A 19,399-nucleotide genomic window follows, 5' to 3' on the forward strand; every position below is an offset into this window, starting at 1 on the left:
AAGTGTGGCGTATAGCGGATACTCCTCGCAGGGCAGCAGACAGATGGAGGCTTTGGCGAGCTGAGCAGGCTCGCCTCTACAGGGCTGCCATGGATATTGTGTGGTGTGCTGTCACATGTAGTCATTCACGCTTCTCTGGTTCAGGACCTCCATTTCTCTTCCTCTCTCTCTCACTCACTCACTAACTCACTTTCTCATATGTGCTGCTGCATTATCAAGATCATACATTTATGATTTTGAGACGAACGAGGAAGAATTCTTGAAAATGGAGAACCGAGACATTGGTCCATGCTGTTACATCTGTACACTGTCTGAAGAACTTGAGACTGTGTGGACGCGCTGCAGAAGAAAATAGCCTATTTCTAATCTTTCACTGCGTGTTTTTCTTACATCTTTATGATATTTATGGCACCAGAACTACTAAATTGACTGCTCAAACTAAACACTTGCAAATTGGAGTAGACAAGTCCTTAGGAGACAACAAAATACCAAACAACATATTTACTGCTACTATTTAAAATGTACACAAACTGCACTGAACGAGGAGTTAATGGATGCCCGTTTCTGCCCAGTGGCCACTGAGCAAACAAGTCTATTCCAAAATCTCCAGACATTCAATTTATTCAATCTAGCATTCAAACAATTAAGTCTTTGGCCACCAGATGGCGCCAAACTCTAACCTCACAGACCCCAGTGGTTCATAAAAACACAGACCATCACATTTGATTTCCATGAAGAAAACAGTTCAATCAATATCTCATATGTGCTAATAATAATCAAAAAGACTCAGGTGTGTTCACGTGGCCTGGATGTATATTTCCAGAAAGTAACAGACTAATAAAACAACAGGTCTCCATTCATTTATTGTTGTCTGATTCCTGAACTGCGGCCACTGTAATAAAACGCTACACTGATGGTGTGTCGGTCACAAACAGAATGGATGGAAGTTTCGTTCGTTAACAATTTGAGATGTTTAAAACGCCGCCTATTTTCCACCAGTCAGCTCTAAAAGCCCCGTGCTTTCTACGGCGAGCATCCACGGCGGCAAAACGGCAATGTTGAAGATCACCGAGTCCAATGATTCCAGCTAGGCCGCATTTATTGTTTTCTCAACCTAACTACCAATCTCGGCCCGCCCAGACGCGGCATCGCGTATGACGGATAGCCGGATTAACCAATGAAAGCCCCGTATCCTGCCGGCTCGAGAGAAAACGGACCAATCAGAGTTTGATTTCATCGGAGGGGCACGCTTTCTACGCTTTCTCTGGCAAGAATGTTAGTTCCTGCTCTTCCCTGGCCGTTTCCTGTAATCGTACAGTGTTGTGAGACGGAGAAAGCCATGTGTGTCGATGCAAAGGTAAATTTAGCACCCCGAAATTATTACTGTGAGAGTTGGGGCAGTGGTTATGATGGTTATTTTCATGTATTTTTGCCGAAAAATAGACGCAGACCAACCGAAACAGTATTGCGGCCTAACCTGTCTCTGAACGTTGAGGGGCAATGGTTATTGTGGCACGTTGCTTTGGTTTGGTCCGGTTTGTTGATGAGATTGAAGGAGTCCGGCAGACTGAATGACTGATAGTAAATGACAGAGAAACGAACTAAAGGCTACAAACACAAAATACATCGTGTTTGGGAACCTGGTTAGGGTTTCGGCGCCACACAGGATTTTGTAATAGGCACATTTTGGTCGCGGTACAAGCTAATGCTAGCCGACGGTTTTGTGAGAAAGACTGCAATACGACCAGAGAGGATAGCATCCCGCCGCTTCAGCATCAGTACCCTCCACATCTGACTCCACTGCTAACTATTTTCATTCACCAAATGTTTTCTGGCTACTTTATCTGTCTACATTACTATTGAAACCGCATAATATGGTTCGCCCAACTCGGCACTTTGATAGCATTTCTCGACACTGTGGCATGAGTTGGATGGATATAGTCACATACTATATATTATTACCAGGGAGTCTCTAGTTTTTTGTGCGTTACATGTAATTCAGATATGGTTTGAAACTTTAAACCTGTTAAAGTAGCTTGTTGATTTCTTTAACTCACAGAGTAAAGTGGATAATTTCTGTCACTGCTGTAAAGATGAACAAACTCCTTTTTCTGTGACAAACTCTGTGTTTTTAGTTAACTGTGGAATTAAGTTGGTTATATAATCAGAGTACAAATGTTTAAAAGGACATGTTCTACTTCAGCACCCATGTACTAACCGCCTGAATGATGCACATGAATTTTTCAGTTTGTAGTCATGTGTAGGTCTGAAACTGGTTTGAGCATTTCATTCAATGATTTCACAGTCAGAAAACTGCCTTTACTCGATGCTTTTCTTGTTTTCCAGCTGTTTGCTTAGAAGTTGAGAAGACGTGAACGACAACAATCAAGCTTCCATCTCGGAGTCTTTTTAACGTTGTGCCCGTCTCCCTGTGTGGAGTGGGCAAGATGGCAGATCCCATTATGGACCTCTTTGAGGACACACCCCTGTTTAACCTGGATGCCCTACCGGACGACTCCTTCTCTCAGGGCTCCTCAGACCCTGTGGAGGAAGCGCTCAAGCTGGCGTTGGGCCAGGTGGATCCAACGACTGAGCCTGAGCCCACCTCCGAGCTCATGGGCAGCGCAGGCCTTGGTGTTCCCGTAGCAGCTCCGGCCCCGGTTCAAGTCCCCACACAGCAGCCGGTGCCGGTGGCGACTGCTCAGACTGTTTCCATAGCTGCAGCACCCACTGTGACTCCAGCCCCTGCTGACACTGTACCTCAGATACAGGCCCAGACCACCATACCCATTGTCAGTAACACCAGTGTGGCCACTAGTAGCACTGTCCTGCTGAGCTCACCTCTGACTGTTTCAAGCTCACCGACTACCACCACTGCCACCACGCAGCAGCTAACACAGATAACTCACCAGTTCACTCCCCAGCAATTAGCTGCCATCACACAGCAGGCTGGTGGTAAAATTGTCATTCTCAAAGGTCCCCAGGGCCAAGCCCAGGTGCTGCAGACTATATCAGGGGCCACAGGCCAGACCAGCGGAAAGGTCATCCGTGTGTTGTCTGGCACTCCACTGAAACCTGGCATGTCCATACTGCAGGGGGGAACAGTCTTGAATCAGGCGAGCCCAGGACAAACTCAACTCAAGGTGGGTGCTGCAGGGGTGCAGAGGCTGCTGCAGTCTCCCAATGGACCAGTGAAACAGTTGTTGCTCACTTCCATGCCCCAGCAGGTACAGCAGACGCAAGGCCAACCAGTTCAGGTGCAGATTCCAGCTCAAGCACAGATAACTCAAGGCCAGGTCCAAGTCCAGCAGCAGGCAACTCAGATCCAGGTCCAGGCACAGGGCCAGGTGCAGCTCCAGCCAGCCATGCAGGCACAGACGCAGGTAAGCACCACCACTGCTTCTGCAGGCAGACCACTAGGTCTCAGCCTAACTGGTGCACCACAGCAGGTCACACTGGGTATGTGGTTTCTTATGAGAGTAACTGCAGAATCTCAAAAGCTGTATATTTAGATCAGTCTTTTCCTGACTGTTATAATTAGTTTTGTTCTGTGTATCTGATTCTAGGGGGGTGAGCCAAAGCGCATCACCCTGGTTCTCCAGCAGCCCTCCCAGACTGGCTCTGCTACACCAGGTCAGACTGTTTCAGCCCAACAGCAGGTCACTCAAGTCCAGCAGGTTCAGACTGCACAAGGGGGCCAGCAACAGCAATCCCAGGTCCCAGCTAGGCTAGTGCTGGGTCAGCTCCCTGGTGGCAAACTGGTGCTTCAGGGAAGCCAGCTAGCAGCCCTGACCCAGGCTCGGGCTGCTGGCCAGGCTGGAGGGCAGCCCAAAGTCCTCACAATTCAACTGCAGGTGCAACAGCAGCCCAACCAACAAGGAGGAGTTAAGGTGAGAAGGAGATGTTTTAGTGGTTAGAGTGCCTACTTGTTTAGTCGACAAGTTTTAATTATTTTCTGCTGATATAAGTGAATGCTGACTTAAATGTGATAAAGTACTGATACAGTCAAAAATACAAATTCTATATCCTGGGTATTTACGTCTGCCTACTTGTGGTTTCCACTATTCCCAAGTACCCAGATGTTCCAAATTATGAAATACGACCCCTTGTGGCATTTTGCTGCTCAGCAAAATTACCCCGCTACTGTGACAAATGTGCCTCTGTCTGACTGATACTTTAGCTTGCTAACATTTGTATTGGACTAGAGCAGTTGTTTCGGATGTCCAAACTTATTATTTCATGTAATGTTACAGTACAAGACAGAATAACAATGGCTACTTTGTGTACCAGGACAGATCAGTCTAAATAATGAAGATTCACGCCTTGGATCTGCTAACTGGCGTCTTCTAGCACTCAAAGATTGTTTGTCTAACCAAAAAGGGACACTGGTTTGTTTTGTTTTGAAACAATGAGCGGTATGCTGGAGAAAAATGCAGACAACGCAAGCAGCAATATTATAAGATTCCCCAAATAAATAACATCATTATGTAATATGTGATGTTTTTACGTTAAAAATTAGCAATGTGGCTGTTGATGTCCAGCAGTGCTTTCAACTTCATTATTGTTTTTAATAGCTACACATGGTACACACATTTCACTCATTGTAAACCATTATTAAATTACAACATTTAATCTGGCATTATCATGTTAGATGTTGTGATCACTGACTGATCATTTTCAAATGACACAGTGACTTGACCTTTCTCTTTCGCACTCACAGTACCAGCTGGTTTCAGGAACTGGTAATACTGGCAGCCCACAGGTGTTGCAGATCTCTCAGGGCCAAGGAGGGCAGAGAGTTGCAGTACCAATCAAAATGCTTCTACAGCCACAGGTAGACCTCCAGATGTGCATGTACATTTTATTTTCTATACATTAGAGCGATGCTTGTACAAAAACTGAGAGAAACATCATATAACCTTTAACATTCTTTTTCACCCAGACAAGCGTGGCCTCATCCGTTGGTGGCACGGTGTCTGTGGTGAAGGTCCTCAACACGTCCGCTGCAGGCCCCTCCACTACTACCACCACTTCATCCCAGGCCATCCGTATCACCAAGGCCCCAGGCGAGCCTGCCTCTGTGCGACGAGTGGAGATTCTTTGCAAGCAGGAGAAAGCAAACCGTATAGTGGCTGAAGCTATTGCCCGAGCCAAAGCACGTGGCGAGAAGAACCTCCCCAGAGTCCTGAACCAGGATGAACTACCAGCCACACAGACCTCTCCAGAACTGGGGGGTACTGTGACAGTGGTGTCCACTGCTAAGAAAAAAAGCAGTGGGGGAGGAAGCAAAAAGAAAAGTCCTGTAGCTGGAGGAGCAGTAACTAAAACTGGAGGAGGGGCCGACAAAAAGGGCAAAGTGAAGCCACCAGGGGCAACAGTTGTGGTGGCTGGTGGCACAGTAATGGCTGGGAACAAGAGCAAAAGCAAGACTAAGACAAAGTAAGTTGTATTTGTATGAGGAGTGGATGAGGGAGGGAATTATTTCAATGTAATTTATTTAAGTATGTTTTGAAATGTAGCCTGTGCCTTGGCTGCTACTTCATTCTGTCATTCTGTCTTCTCTATCCTCACCTTCCCGCAGCACAATTACTCTCGTGGGAGCGAAGAAAAGAAAGAGAAACACATCCTCCGATCACTCTGATGGGGAGCTGAGCCCCGCCTCACCTGCTGCACTGGAGGAGGACATGATAATGGTACAAACACATACACGGCCACATAAAGAACACAAAATCTTATCAGTAGTCATCACAACTATACCAGAGGACACAGCTGTCATTTGTATGAGGCACTCCTTTGTTGCAGTGCATGAGCTGTAGAGTTCACCAAGTTAAGTCAGTAGAGCTCATGACCATTAACACTGCTGTACTCATTTGCCATTTGTAGTATATGATGGCACATGTTTTTCTGACATTTGGGACATTTCAGAAAGGAGAATGGAGCATGCAGACTACTGAACTAGATTAACAATCTTTTCCTGAAGAATCAACATTGATAGTTGCAGATGAGTAACTCTCTTCGCTAACGCTTGACACACATCCATTTCTGTGCTGGGACGTCCCACTTATTCGACATCATGCCAGATAAAGAGGTCAAATAAGACAATATATCGCACAACAAAAATCTATGTCTAGCTGCACCAGGCTTCAGCTGCTCAGAGAACAGCAGCGCTTATTGTGTGAGATTGCCTCAACAGAAGGTAACCCAGACCAACACAGTTAACTTACACCTTTCTCTTTTGCCCAGAAGAGGCGCTCCAATCGTGTGGTGAAGAGGAAGAAGTACACAGAGGACCTGGATATCAAGATAACAGATGATGAGGATGAGCAGGAAGATGTAGATGTTACTACCACCGCTGCAGCTGTGGCCTCCATCAGTGGTGGGACAGCAGCGCAGCTTAAACAAGAAATTGAGCTGGATGGCGATGGACTACCCAGCATGCAGTTCTTTGTGGTCAGTATTGAATGATATGGTGTCTTCTGTGGAGAGACTGAAAGAACGATTGTCATGATGAGGTGGATGTTGGTAGTATTTGTCTATTGTACACCTAATTTGTGTGTGTTGTTTTCTAAGAATGATGATCAAGTTGAAGTTGTGTAGGAGTTTGTGTTGTTAATTTTGCATGTATTGCTTCTATATTTTACAGGAAAACCCAAGTGAGGAAGATGCTGCCATCGTAGACAAAGTGCTGTCTTTGAGATTAATGAAGAAGGAAGTATGTTTATTTATTTACATTATGATCCATTCCAATGCTTAACATATTTAAATGCTTTTAATAGTTGTATAGCACACCTTAAAATCTGGTCTCTCTTCAAGGTGTCTCCAGGCCAGTATATCAATGTGGAGGAATTCTTTGTAAAATACAAGAACTAGTAAGTCCTCGGTATCTCAATGAACAGCTTTGGCCTCCGTACTTAACAATTCTTTTCTCAAGGGGATGTGTGAGCGAGTAAAAATGAGTACAATTGCACTCTCTTCTTCTCAGTTCATACTTACACTGTGAGTGGGCCAGTATGGAGCAGCTGGAGAAAGATAAGAGGATCCATCAAAAGATCAAGAGGTTCAAGACCAAGCACGCACAGATGAGGCACTTGTTCCAGGAGGTGAGTGGGAGGCACATGCTGAAACCTCTTATTTTGGTGTGTAGCTTGACTGGTTGCACTGCAACTTCATGTGTATCTCTGCTGTCCCTGACATGTTTGTTCTTTTCAGGAGGAGGAACCTTTTAACCCAGACTACGTGGAGGTGGACAGGATCCTGGATGTGTCCCACAGCATAGACAAAGACAATGGCGAGGTGAGAAATAACTCTATATAAATAAATCGATGTAACCTCAGGTCGATTAACTTTCGATTTTTCTCTTTTGCAGTAGTTAATTCATTTTGTAAATCCTGTTCTTCTCTCGTCCCCTCTAGCCTGTTATCTACTACTTGGTGAAGTGGTGCTCTCTACCTTATGAAGATGCCACTTGGGAACTGAAGGAAGATGTGGATGAAGGAAAAGTTGAAGAATTCAGCAAAATCCAAAATCGACAACCTCGTCTGAAGAGAACGGTGAGCAGCCGAATCAGAATTACCAGGAACATGTCTAATGATGTTTTTCTTTATGCGTTGAATTTTAATTTGCTCATGCCAAACATCTGTAAGATAGATTCATATTTTACACTTGACACGAGTTGAAAACGTGGTGGATCCATAAGAAGGAAAGGGAATTCATTTGAACAAAAATGTCAATAAAGTAGCTGCCAATTTCTGTTTTATGTAACATTTGTGGATTCCTCCACTAAAAAATAAAAGTGGTCTTGGACACACAATGTAACTATCCGCTGTTCAAATATCCGCTGTGTCCAAATGTTGTGTTAGTGAACTGTAAATAATGAAAGCCAGATTCCAAGAAAACCACTAGTGGAGCAACGCAGGTCATTCATTACTGACAAGAGATGTGATCTGGCGTCCTGTTGACACATTCAGACGAACACTGTAGATGCAAAAGGTTGCCATTCATTGTGAACAGAACCTTGAAAAACATGCTGTACTAGCCCAGCGGCACAACCTGGAAATGTAAAAGGCTCAGCTTCATGCAAGGTTCAACTTACTGGAAGTTTATGTACATACATGTGCATAGATATTTATGTCTGGAACCGTATAAGAATCATATTGGTTCTTTGTTTCTCTCTTCAGCCACGTCCACAAGCCAGTTCATGGAAGAAGTTGGAGGAGACCAGAGAGTACAAGAATGGTAATATACTAAGAGAGTATCAACTGGAAGGAGTCAACTGGCTGCTCTTCAACTGGTACAACAGGTATTTATCATACACACTCTTGAGATTAACCAGTGCTTAACACACTCCATGACTGGTGATGGCAAAATGTAGTTGACAATAAAGCCATGAAACAAAACATTAAAGCATGGTTTCTCTCAAGGCTTCAGCATTCACACTTTTATGTTTCTTGTTTTTCAGGCAGAACTGTATCCTGGCAGATGAGATGGGTCTGGGAAAGACCATCCAATCTATCGCACTGCTGTCTGAGGTGTATTCTGCTGGTATCCAGGGCCCCTTTTTAGTCATTGCTCCTCTGTCCACCATAACCAATTGGGAGAGGGAGTTCTCCACGTGGACCGACATGAATGCCATCGTCTACCACGGCAGCCTGGCAAGCAGACAGATGATCCAGCAGTATGAGATGTACTGCAAAGATGACAAGGTGCAGTTAAGGTTATACATTTTGTTGAATATCTTTGCTGATGTTAAAAAAAAGCCTAATGGAAATGATTGTTCTGCGTACAGGATCATTTGATCCCAGGTGCATACAAATTTGACGCCCTCATCACAACGTTTGAGATGGTGTTGTCCGACTGCCCAGAACTGAGGGAGATCTCCTGGCGTTGTGTAATCATCGATGAGGCTCACCGCCTCAAAAATCGCAACTGCAAGCTGTTGGACAGCTTGAAGATGCTGGACCTGGTGAGTGTACCTCTGCTAATGTTGCTTTTTTCCTAAGTGAGCTGATAAATTAAGCAGAGAATAACAGGGTGTTTAGTTCTGGAATTGAATGGTTGCAATCTAGACATACACACACTTTGACTTTTAACATTGTGTATATGTCGGTCTAAATAAAAACACAAAGTGACTTTTCTTTTCTTCCTCTTATGTTTTCCCCTCTCCTTTCTTAATAACCGTTTCTCCTGTATTTGGCCCTAAACATCTAATGTTTTGTTTCCCATCCATTTGTTGTTCATCCTACCCACTGCTAAACCTCTTCTTCTGTCTCTACCTATTTACGTGTGCTCTCCCAGGAACACAAAGTGTTGTTGACCGGCACTCCCCTTCAGAACACTGTGGAAGAACTCTTCAGTTTGCTTCATTTCCTGGAGCCTACTCAGTTCCCCTCTGAAACTGAATTTCTCAGAGACTTCGGAGATCTCAAAACAGAGGAACAGGTGTGAAATACATACTCATGTTGACACTGACACTCAAGTTCACAAACTTGCACGTACTCATTCATTGTCTCTCTCTCTCTTCGGGTCAAAGTTAAACAGCGTTTCCAACAAAATTGCCCAGAGCATTTAGTCCCAGGGACTTTATTCTCCTTCTGAAGACACTAGATAGTTGGGTAAATTAATCTGCTGATGTATGGAAACGCAACTATACCACTGCTCTACTCAAGCCCAGTAGATGGCAGTAACACAGGAGGCTATGCACCAACAAATGTGTTTTATAAAGCGATAGATGGATAAAAAGATTTACATTGAAGCATATTTGAAATAAAATGCTCTGAGTACTTGACTAAACTGAAATCAGCTACGGTGTAAAAGCAGCTCTGTGTGACTGCTCTCTTGTCATATCAGGTAAGTTTCCACACTGAGGGGGTGCTTTGTTTTGGTCTCTTAGGTCCAAAAACTACAGGCAATCTTGAAACCCATGATGTTACGAAGGCTCAAGGAGGATGTTGAGAAGAACCTGGCACCCAAACAGGAGACCATCATTGAGGTTAGTTCCACCAGGGTCCCTCCTGTCTCATTCCAGATGTCTGGAAATTAAGTTGTTTAACTTGTGTATAAAGATTACATGCATAGGATATTGATATGATACAATAATCAGAAGAAAACCAAAGGACTTTCTTACACCAAAAAGATTATGACGAGACCTTGTTTTTTCAGTCAAAACTATGAATCACAGAAATATTCTATGTTGTAAGATTACAGTGAAAAATACAAACCTGACTGACTTTCCTCTCAGGTTGAGTTGACGGATGTCCAGAAGAAGTACTACCGTGCCATTCTGGAGAGGAACTTCAGTTTCCTCAGCTTGGGGGCAAACAGTAACAGCAATGTCCCCAACCTGCTCAATACTATGATGGAGCTCCGCAAGTGCTGCAACCACCCCTACCTCATCAACGGTATTGCATGATATGCATTTTAACTCGTGTTGTTGTTCTTTTAGTCTTGATGTATATCAGGATTCCAATGTATTTTGGAGTTTGCTGGTGTTATCATTTTCTAATTCAGAGATTATTTTTTCCGTACTTTACCAGGCTCAGAAATGACACAGATCAGAGTGTTTAACATTAACAATTAAGTAGTACAGAGATGTTGTTGCTTTTCCTTCATGCTTATTGTTCTAGCATTGCAGCTTGGATAAACAGCTGTGCAGTGAACCTGTCTGGATTAAGTGTTAATTTATTTGAATAAGATACATTAATGTGAGCTATAATCTTGTGGTATATGATATATTAATAGCATACATGTTGTTTAACCACTTCTCTTGTTGTATTCATGCAAATGGAAATGCACAGCCGTACATCTCCTTTCAGAAATAATTGCTCTTAATTCCATTGTGCTATTCCTACGTTGTTATCATTTGATGGGAAATTCCAAGTATGAACGTTTCACTTGGCTGAAATACAAGAAGGCTGCTGCATTACATTCACTGTAATATTTACTGTATTTATTTGGTGACATTATGCCTCTCTGTCCTGTGCAGGTGCGGAGGAGAAGATCGTAGCGGAGTTACGGGAGGTGTATGATCCCATGGCACCTGACTTCCATTTGCAGGCACTTATCCGCTCGGCCGGCAAGCTGGTGTTACTGGACAAGCTGCTGCCTCGCCTCAAGGCTGGTGGCCACAAAGTACTCATCTTCTCCCAGATGGTGCGCTGCTTAGACATTCTGGAGGACTACCTCATCAACAAAAGGTAGGACTTCCAATTTTGATGATAAAAAATGATAATGATTAGAAGCAAGCACAACAGACAACTATTAAACACTACAAAATGTTTCTTAATGTCTTCAGAATGCCATAAGTTAATGTAACCTGTTTTTTTGCAGATACCTTTATGAACGAATTGATGGCAGAGTGCGTGGGAACTTACGACAGGCTGCCATCGATCGCTTCAGCAAGCCTGACTCAGACCGCTTTGTCTTCCTGCTGTGTACCCGTGCCGGCGGCCTGGGTATCAACCTCACTGCTGCTGACACCTGTGTTATATTTGATTCTGACTGGAACCCTCAAAATGACCTGCAGGTACAACATTTTACTGTATTGTCTCAAGTTAGTTGAATGGGACTGTGTGGACAACAAACCATCTTTACTTTATTCCTTTGTATACAGTTGCTGTGCTGTTAAATTCATAGTTAAAAACTTGGAATCTTTCTTGTCATTTTGATGTTAACAGCTGGCTTACTCTCCTTTTTTAATCCTTCTTATATTCTTAATCCAGGCCCAAGCACGATGTCATCGTATCGGCCAGTCGAAGGCAGTCAAGGTCTACCGTCTCATCACTAGGAATTCCTATGAGAGGGAAATGCTAGATAAAGCCAGTCTGAAGCTTGGCCTGGACCGTGCTGTCCTGCAAAGCATGAGTGGCAACAAAGAAAGCAGCGTCAACGGGGTAAGAGAGCCTGTCAGCCATTAACTGCCATATCATTATTTGGCTGGTCATCAGTATGTCACAGTTTGGATCACGTGTATAAATGTCTTTGTATGTCACAGATCCAGCAGTTCTCCAAGAAGGAGATAGAGGATCTGCTGAGGAAGGGAGCCTACGCTGCCATCATGGATGAGAATGATGAGGGCAGTCGGTTCTGTGAGGAGGATATCGACCAGATCCTTCAGCGAAGAGCAACTACCATCACAATTGAGAGTGAGGGCAAGGGTTCCACGTTCTCCAAAGCCAGCTTTGTGGCCTCTGAGAACCGCAATGACATCGCCCTTGATGACCCTGAATTCTGGGAGAAGTGGGCCAAGAAAGCTGACATAGACATGGATTCCATCAATCGGAAGGTAAAACTATGGAAATTCAGTGAATTATAAAATACTGTGAATTGTGTCTGGTGTCTGATCTGTGTGGATTCATAAAAATATAGGTTAATAAGTTACATGTTGGGCAGAGTAATCTCCAACTGACTGACCAGTTTCTGTATTCCCATAGAACACTCTTGTGATTGACACACCAAGAGTTCGGAAGCAGACCCGTCAGTACTCCACCTTACGAGGAGAAGGTGGAGACCTGTCTGATCTAGACAGTGATGACGAGTATCCGCCTGCCAATTCAAGACAGTCGCGTGCATCTCGACGCGCTGACCGTCATAGCGGAGGGGGTTATGGCCGCACCGACTGTTTCCGGGTGGAGAAACACCTACTCGTCTACGGGTACGAAGAGCGCATTTATCATAAATAGTTACTTTTGTTTCATATTGTCCTGATTTCACTCTTACCTGTTTTTGTTCTCCTTAGTTGGGGTCGCTGGAGAGACATCTTGTCGCATGCCAGATGTAAGCGGCGTCTGAGTGAGCGTGATGTGGAGACCATCTGCCGTGTTATCTTGGTTTTCTGTCTGCTCCACTATCGAGGAGATGAAAATATCAAGAGTTTCATCTGGGAGCTCATCACGCCGCCAGAGAATGGCCGTGAACCCCAAACACTACTAAACCATTCAGGTAAGAAGCAGCACACAGATTCATTCACACTTCACCTTTATCAGACTGAAAAAGTAAAATTACCACGTGTGTTTGGCAGAGATAAATTCCTACTCTGTCCTTATACTTAAATTAAATCTGTTGAAATATGACACAAATGTTTATTTACCATATCATTTTTATTTTTTTTGTTGCCTAGGCCTGTCTATCCCTGTTCCAAGAGGCAGGAAGGGTAAGAGGGTAAAGGCCCAGAGTACTTTTGATGTTCAGAAGGTGGAGTGGATTCGCAAGTACAACCCCGACACTCTGCTGCTTGATGACAGCTACCGCAAACACCTCAAGCACCAGTGCAACAAGTTAGTAGAGCCCATGTGTTGACATGTGTATGCACTGTCTATCATGGTTCCATATTAAATCCCCTCTCTCTCTTTTCAGGGTGTTGCTGAGGGTGCGTATGCTCTACTACCTGAAACAGGAGGTGATTGGTGAACATGCTGATTCTGTCCTGAAGGGGGCTGATATCAGGTATTTAATACTCCTGCTGTACATGTAGCCAAGTACAAACACACAAACGGGCTCAATTAGTGAAGTCTGCTGTCATATACTTAAAGACATTATTTCATGCATTTTCTTCTTAGGGATGTTGATATCTGGATGCCTGAGATGGAGCAGCAAGAAGTGCCTGCAGGATGGTGGGACTCTGAAGCCGACCGCTCACTGCTTGCTGGTGTATTTAAACATGGTAGGTTCAGATGTCCCTATAAGGAGGTTACATAATAGAAAAGTCGGTGCTCTGTGGTGGTTGTATTGTGCTCCTTCGATTTGGAATTTGCCATTCACAGTTAGTAAACTGCCTTGATTTTTTTTTTTGTTACCAGGTTATGAGATGTACACCACCATGCGTGCTGATCCCTGCCTCTGTTTCCTGGAGAGAGCTGGTCGACCTGATGACAAGGCCATTGATGCCGAGCAGCACACTGGTGATGCTGAGCTGGGAGACGAGTGAGTAAAGTTGGCTAATGCTGACAATTAAAACTTAATTGCCAAAAGAATTATAGCAGATTCATTTAAATTCATGAAGCGTATTGGAAAGTCCCCTTTGCTGGACATGTCTCACCCCTTTCTTGCTTGATGCCGTTTGTTTTGTGCAGTGCTGACTATGATAAGTACTCAGAAGACCCTGAGTTCAAGCCCCAGAGTTCAAGACACGCCAAAGATCTTTTCGAGGAGGTACGAATCTGAGCCATCACATCACAACCGGTTGTAGCAGGACTATCAATTTGCATGGATGTGGTTGAATATTTTGGAATTAAGCAATGGTAGTTAAAAAAAAAATTAAAAAAAATCCTTCTAATAAATGTCTTACTTGAATTTGTTCTGCAGGCTGATTCTATGAATGTTGATGATGAGATCTCTGTGGAAGACAAAGCGGGACCAGTGTTGACAGAGAGTTTTTCCAGCCAGAGTGGTGCGTGGCCCTCCAGCTCATCACTGACGGCACGATTGCGGCGGCTGATCACAGCTTACCAGCGCAGCTACAGACAGGAGCAGCTGAAGATTGAAGCAGAGGCAAAGGGTGACCGCAGACGCAGGCGGTGTGAACAGGCCAGCAAGCTAAAGGAAATTGCTCGTCAGGAACGACAACAAAGGTATATCGGTGTTGAAATGATTCTGTCTCCGGTAGCTTCAAAACTACCACTGTATTTCAGCATAGGCTTAAGTTATCAAGTCTGTCACTTTCAGTACCTGTTCTGCACTCAGGTATAATATTTTCTCAAATTTGTTAATTCAGACTGTTTGTAATTTGATGTGAACAAATGTCAAACTTGAAAATGTTAATAATAATGATATGGCATGCATTTGAGAGCTCAGTCTTGGTAACTTATATCTCGGCTTGAGAGTCAGAGACTTACACAAGAAAGTCTTTCCTCACTCCACCTGCTGTCTCTGTGTCTTCCAGGTGGACACGCAGGGAAGAATGCGACTTTTACCGCGTGGTATCGACTTTCGGTGTGGAGAAGATGAAAAAGGAACCAGGTCTTCTTGAAGGAGGAGGGCCGGAGCATGATTGGACCCGTTTCCGTACCTTTGCTCGTCTGGATAAAAAAACTGACGAGAGCCTCAGTCGATACTTCCGCTCCTTTGTTGCCATGTGCCGACGGGTTTGCCACCTCCGTCCAAGCCATGATGAAGGTAAATATGGTTAATACGTTGTCAAGCTGTGCTTGAGCAGCAGGCTCTGTAGTGGATGCTTGAGCTTTGTGAAGGTTTACGCTCCTATACACAATAGTCAATCACGTAACATATCTGTTCACTTAATTTACCACAAGCTACATCTTTGCTTCTCATCTTACTCAGATCCATCAACGGTCTCCCAGACTGTGGCTCCCATCACAGAGGAGCGTGCTTCCCGTACCCTTTACCGTATCAGCCTCCTGCGTCGCCTGCGTGAGAGAGTCCTGCCCCATCCTTCTCTGATGGAGCGTCTGGCTCTGGCTCCAACCAGCTCCGAGCTGCCTGCTTGGTGGAGTATACCAGACCACGATCATCAGCTAATGCTCGGTGCTTCGCTGCATGGTGTCAGCCGCACTGAGCTCTCCATCTTCGTAGACCCGCAGTTCACTTTTAGTCAGGCACGCGAAGAATTCATCCACAACCAGCAGGCCCCACCGCCTCCTCCACCACCACCCCAGGCACCACCCATCATGACACCTGGCCAGCTAAAGACTGAGGAGGAGCTGTCTGGAGTGAAGGAGGAGGGAGCTGATGAGAGCCTCCGGTTGCTTGGAGGTGAAATCAGTGCTGACCTGCAGAGCACCCCCTTGACTCACCATGACGGTAAAGTGCAAAGTCAGAGTTGGAGTTTCAAGAGGAGCAAGGTGAAGGGAGAAAAAACGGGAGGAGGAAGGAAGGGTGAGGGAGCATCTGATTCGGATTCAGATTCTGATTCGGGCTCGTCGTCCTCGGAGCGATCAGGCAGCAGTGATGAAAGTGGAGAGAGTGAGGAGGAGGTAGAAAGAGGTGAGATGTTTGTTAAAGAGAGACTCAATACTGCAAAATAAAAACAGGACCATGTATTCATTTTCCTTTTTTTCCCTCTTAGCAGCCATGAAGGTGTGTGATGTGGATGAAGATAATAGTTTACTCTCCATGACACCGTCTCAGGATGGCATTCCTCCTCCTGATCCTCTCAGAGTTGACTGGCCCAAGGTAATTCACATACAGTTTATAAAATGTATGTCTGGACTCTGTGCTGCAGTCAGGTTGATTTTCTTATGCTGATCGACTCTTGTGGCTTCTTCTGTGTCCCAGGACCGTGTGTTGATCAACCGCCTGGATAATTTGTGTACGCTCGTGCTGTCTGGTCAGTGGCCCTCGGGCCGGCGTTACGTGTCCGAGGCTCAGCTCAACCCGAGCTCAGAGCTGGTGGGGGATGAGATGGCTTACACAAGGCTGATCCGTAAACCCATCGGCACGCCTGGTGCCCCAGGGGCAGAGGGAGAAGATGGAGAGTTTACTGTAAAACTTCTCAAGGTGAGAATACAGTGGAGGATGAGAATATTGTTTGACACGTAATGTTGGCTAATAAAATCAGCTTTCAGTGCAAGGTCTGTTAAAATTCATTTAGTGTCTGAAATCATTTTGCAAGTGTACTGTAGTTTACGGCTGAATTAGAGGGATCTCTGTCTCTCTCCACCAGGAGGAAGGCCTGAAGCTGACGTTCTCTAAGCAGGCTCTGATGCCCAATGGCTCAGGGGGAGAGAGCAGTAGCCGCAAGAAGCGCAAGGACCAAGAGGTACAGGTTTTCCTCCTCAACACAGACAGGGGTTGATGCAAAAAAACTGGACTGGATTGGATTTTGTTTACTGATTCCAATTTCTCTCATTTAGCTTTCGGACCTAGATGGACTCGATCCTTTGGAGCGTACTCCACGACGCAGGGACCCTCCCACATGGCTCAAAGAGAACCCAGAGTATGAGGTGGAAGGAGATATGCTGGAGGTAAATTCATGACTCTGACACTTAAGCTGTCGGTTCTCTTGGATAGGTTTATAATGCTCTTTGAATACTGGACTAAGTTTCTGCTTCATCACGTCATTTGTGTTGTTTCTTCAGCTTCTTGTGAACAGGAGCAAGAGGAAGAGGAGGAGGAGGGCAGATAAAGCCCTCACAGGCAGTGAGAAAGTCAAACTCATTAACATGAGGACAGGAAAGAAGGTGATACTTACTTACACACAAGTTCTCTTTGGAATCGATGGCTGTGTGCTACATCTTGCTAACAAACATTTAAAACGTTCTCTGTAGGTTGGAGCTGCTTTCTGCCCGATGCTCCAAGACCTGAGGGAATATCTGGAGGAGAATCCTGATAATGCTGTAGCACCTGAGTGGTCCGAAACAGTTCGGAACTCTGTATGTATTCAAGATATTATATTATATTACATTATTTTATTATATTTTAGCAGAATTCTGTCTGAATTACATTCAGTGAAATTTGAAAAAGGCCATAAGATACATAGTGCACTATGTTTTCCATGTGCTATCAACATATTTCTGTCTTTTCCACAATGATTCTTACTAATAACTTGTATCGTTTAATAATGATTGCAATAAAAATGTTTGCTTTTCTTGCAGGGCTTTCTGCCCGAGACCCTCTTCCACCGACTGCTGACCGAGCACTCAGAGATCCCGAAGAAAAGCCGACGGCGCCATCATCACCACCACCATCATCACCACACTCCAGAGCCCATCCCAGAAGACCCCAACATAGACGGGGTAGAAGAGGAGACTCTGGTGTCAGATGGAGCCTACATGATGGATGAGGAGGACCTGGAGACCTCCCATCACTTCCTCACCACACCGGACTTTGACGTTAAAATGGAAGGTGGTGACAGTCTTTCCCAAGGTGACTATGACAGCTCGGATCAAGAGGCGCTGTTGGACGATGTCATAATAGCACAGAAGGACTCAGACTCCTCATCAAGCTCAGAGGATTGACTCAACCCCTCTCCCCGAACACACTGACTTAGTCCCCTTCTCAAAATTGAATCATGGTATTCCTCATTTATTTTTACCATTATGTATCAAATTAAGGATGAATGTGTTTTTGTTGTTGCTACTTTTATTCTTTTATTTTATATAGGAATGTTTTTCACTTAAGGAGCAGGTTTGCACCCATCAGTTTTGTTTTGTTTTTCCATCATCAGTTGAGACCCATCTTTCTCTCCTCGATCTTCCTCTCTAACCTCTGACAAACTTGCAAAAAGCTGAGCTTTCCTATTTGTCAACTCATCATTCTCCTCTTCCTCCAAACCTATGAATTTCCATCACATTCCCAGCCGTGACCAAAAGGGGACCCCTGCTGTACAGATACACTTTTCTTATCTAAGAACCTCAAAGCTGGTCCTCCAGCGTTACGTGAAACTGGACATGTATACTCAGCAGAGCCAGATCCCACAATGCCCCTGACCTCGTTTGGTCGTATCCTCTGTCCAGACGAGCCTGTGAACTAAAATGGGATCCAGTATGTGGATGTACTGTTAGTGTTTTCACTCTATAGGAGGGGTGGGGATGGAGAGGGCGGGAGGGAGGGAGGGAGGGGGAAAGTGGCATATTAGTTACTGAAGCAGTGGTAGGAGGATGGGTGTATTGTACAATGTAGAGCTGGTCAATTGTGTACTATGGTGCAAAGATGCAGCAATGAGTTACTATTCTTGTTTTATGATCTGACTGTATCTGTGATATGAATAACAGCAATCTACAGTGAAAGCAAGTTTGTGTGTATTATTGTGATTTCCATCGATCAGAAGCAACAAGGAGATTTAGCAATTGTAAACCAGACTCCGTTTCTGATAACTTATTACTGCAGATAACGCACAAGGACTTAAATTATTCTCATTTGTTATTAAGGACTTACGTTCAGTTATTAAGCTGTAATCAAAACTAGAGTGGTGTCTTGGAGTACTTGCTTTCTAATAATATATCAAGTTCTCAAAATGTGTGAAAATAATGATGCTCAGTAAGCTTAATACCTTTACATGTATTCACACTATATCAACAAAAATGTGAAAATAGGTGATGAAGTAAAACACTGGTGGTGAATTGAGCTTGTCTGACAATTATGTCCATATATCTTTGGACGCTTATTTTTATCTTTAGCTAAATGAATTCAAGTTACACTTACATAATGAACATCGGCATAAAGGGCTTTAGTTTGGTACTATTCACATTCATTCAAATGGAAATCCTAATACAAGGGACTAAAGGTAACTGGACAGTTCAATCTGTTTCATGGATATGTGTGGGATATTCCTTCAATATGTCTTCATCACTGAGCAGATAAAAGTTCTGGATATGCTTGTGCATTTGCATTTAGAAACTATTTCTGTGAATTCACAACTTGTTCAAAGGAGTGAAAGACGACATATGCTACGAAAACTAAACAGGAGTGTGCAATTAGGACCAAATAAACAGTCTGGTATATTGAG

At 44.3% G+C, this 19,399-nt stretch overlaps 1 protein-coding gene across 7 annotated transcripts; it reads left to right on the top strand.

Annotated features, from left to right (window-relative positions):
• Positions 1–1,280: 1,280 nt before the first annotated feature.
• Positions 1,281–18,468, top strand: chd8 (chromodomain helicase DNA binding protein 8). 7 transcript variants are annotated; one of them, XM_084547007.1, is made up of 40 exons: positions 1,281–1,357; positions 2,347–3,143; positions 3,225–3,383; positions 3,567–3,890; positions 4,721–4,834; positions 4,943–5,439; positions 5,582–5,693; positions 6,244–6,450; positions 6,644–6,712; positions 6,814–6,869; positions 6,983–7,100; positions 7,210–7,293; positions 7,413–7,550; positions 8,178–8,299; positions 8,459–8,702; positions 8,786–8,962; positions 9,295–9,438; positions 9,890–9,988; positions 10,238–10,397; positions 10,982–11,192; positions 11,326–11,521; positions 11,718–11,888; positions 11,990–12,280; positions 12,429–12,649; positions 12,734–12,936; positions 13,115–13,271; positions 13,351–13,440; positions 13,554–13,657; positions 13,794–13,917; positions 14,067–14,145; positions 14,299–14,564; positions 14,876–15,108; positions 15,274–15,936; positions 16,019–16,125; positions 16,228–16,449; positions 16,616–16,711; positions 16,806–16,916; positions 17,031–17,132; positions 17,220–17,324; positions 17,547–18,468. In XM_084547007.1, exons 2-40 carry the CDS (start codon positions 2,448–2,450, stop codon positions 17,907–17,909), a joined length of 7,635 nt encoding a protein of 2,544 aa, XP_084403133.1. In that variant the 5' UTR covers positions 1,281–1,357; positions 2,347–2,447; the 3' UTR covers positions 17,910–18,468. The 7 variants fall into 7 exon arrangements, with proteins under 7 accessions (XP_084403133.1, XP_084403134.1, XP_084403128.1 ...); XM_084547008.1 differs by having other exon boundaries at positions 3,228–3,383; XM_084547002.1 differs by having other exon boundaries at positions 2,347–3,383.
• Positions 18,469–19,399: the final 931 nt, after the last annotated feature.

Source organism: Chelon labrosus (genome assembly GCF_963514085.1).
Source record: "Chelon labrosus genome assembly, chromosome: 6".
In the NCBI taxonomy this organism is placed as follows: domain Eukaryota; kingdom Metazoa; phylum Chordata; class Actinopteri; order Mugiliformes; family Mugilidae; genus Chelon; species Chelon labrosus.

Bases quoted from the DNA above. Each gene is read 5' to 3' on its own strand.
- chd8 (XM_084547002.1), top strand. From the start codon at position 2,448: ATGGCAGATCCCATTATGGACCTCTTTGAGGACACACCCCTGTTTAAC. The intron at 8,963-9,294 runs GTGAGTGTACCT...GTGCTCTCCCAG, and splicing joins GCTTGAAGATGCTGGACCTG to GAACACAAAGTGTTGTTGAC. The intron at 11,193-11,325 runs GTAGGACTTCCA...GTTTTTTTGCAG, and splicing joins GACTACCTCATCAACAAAAG to ATACCTTTATGAACGAATTG.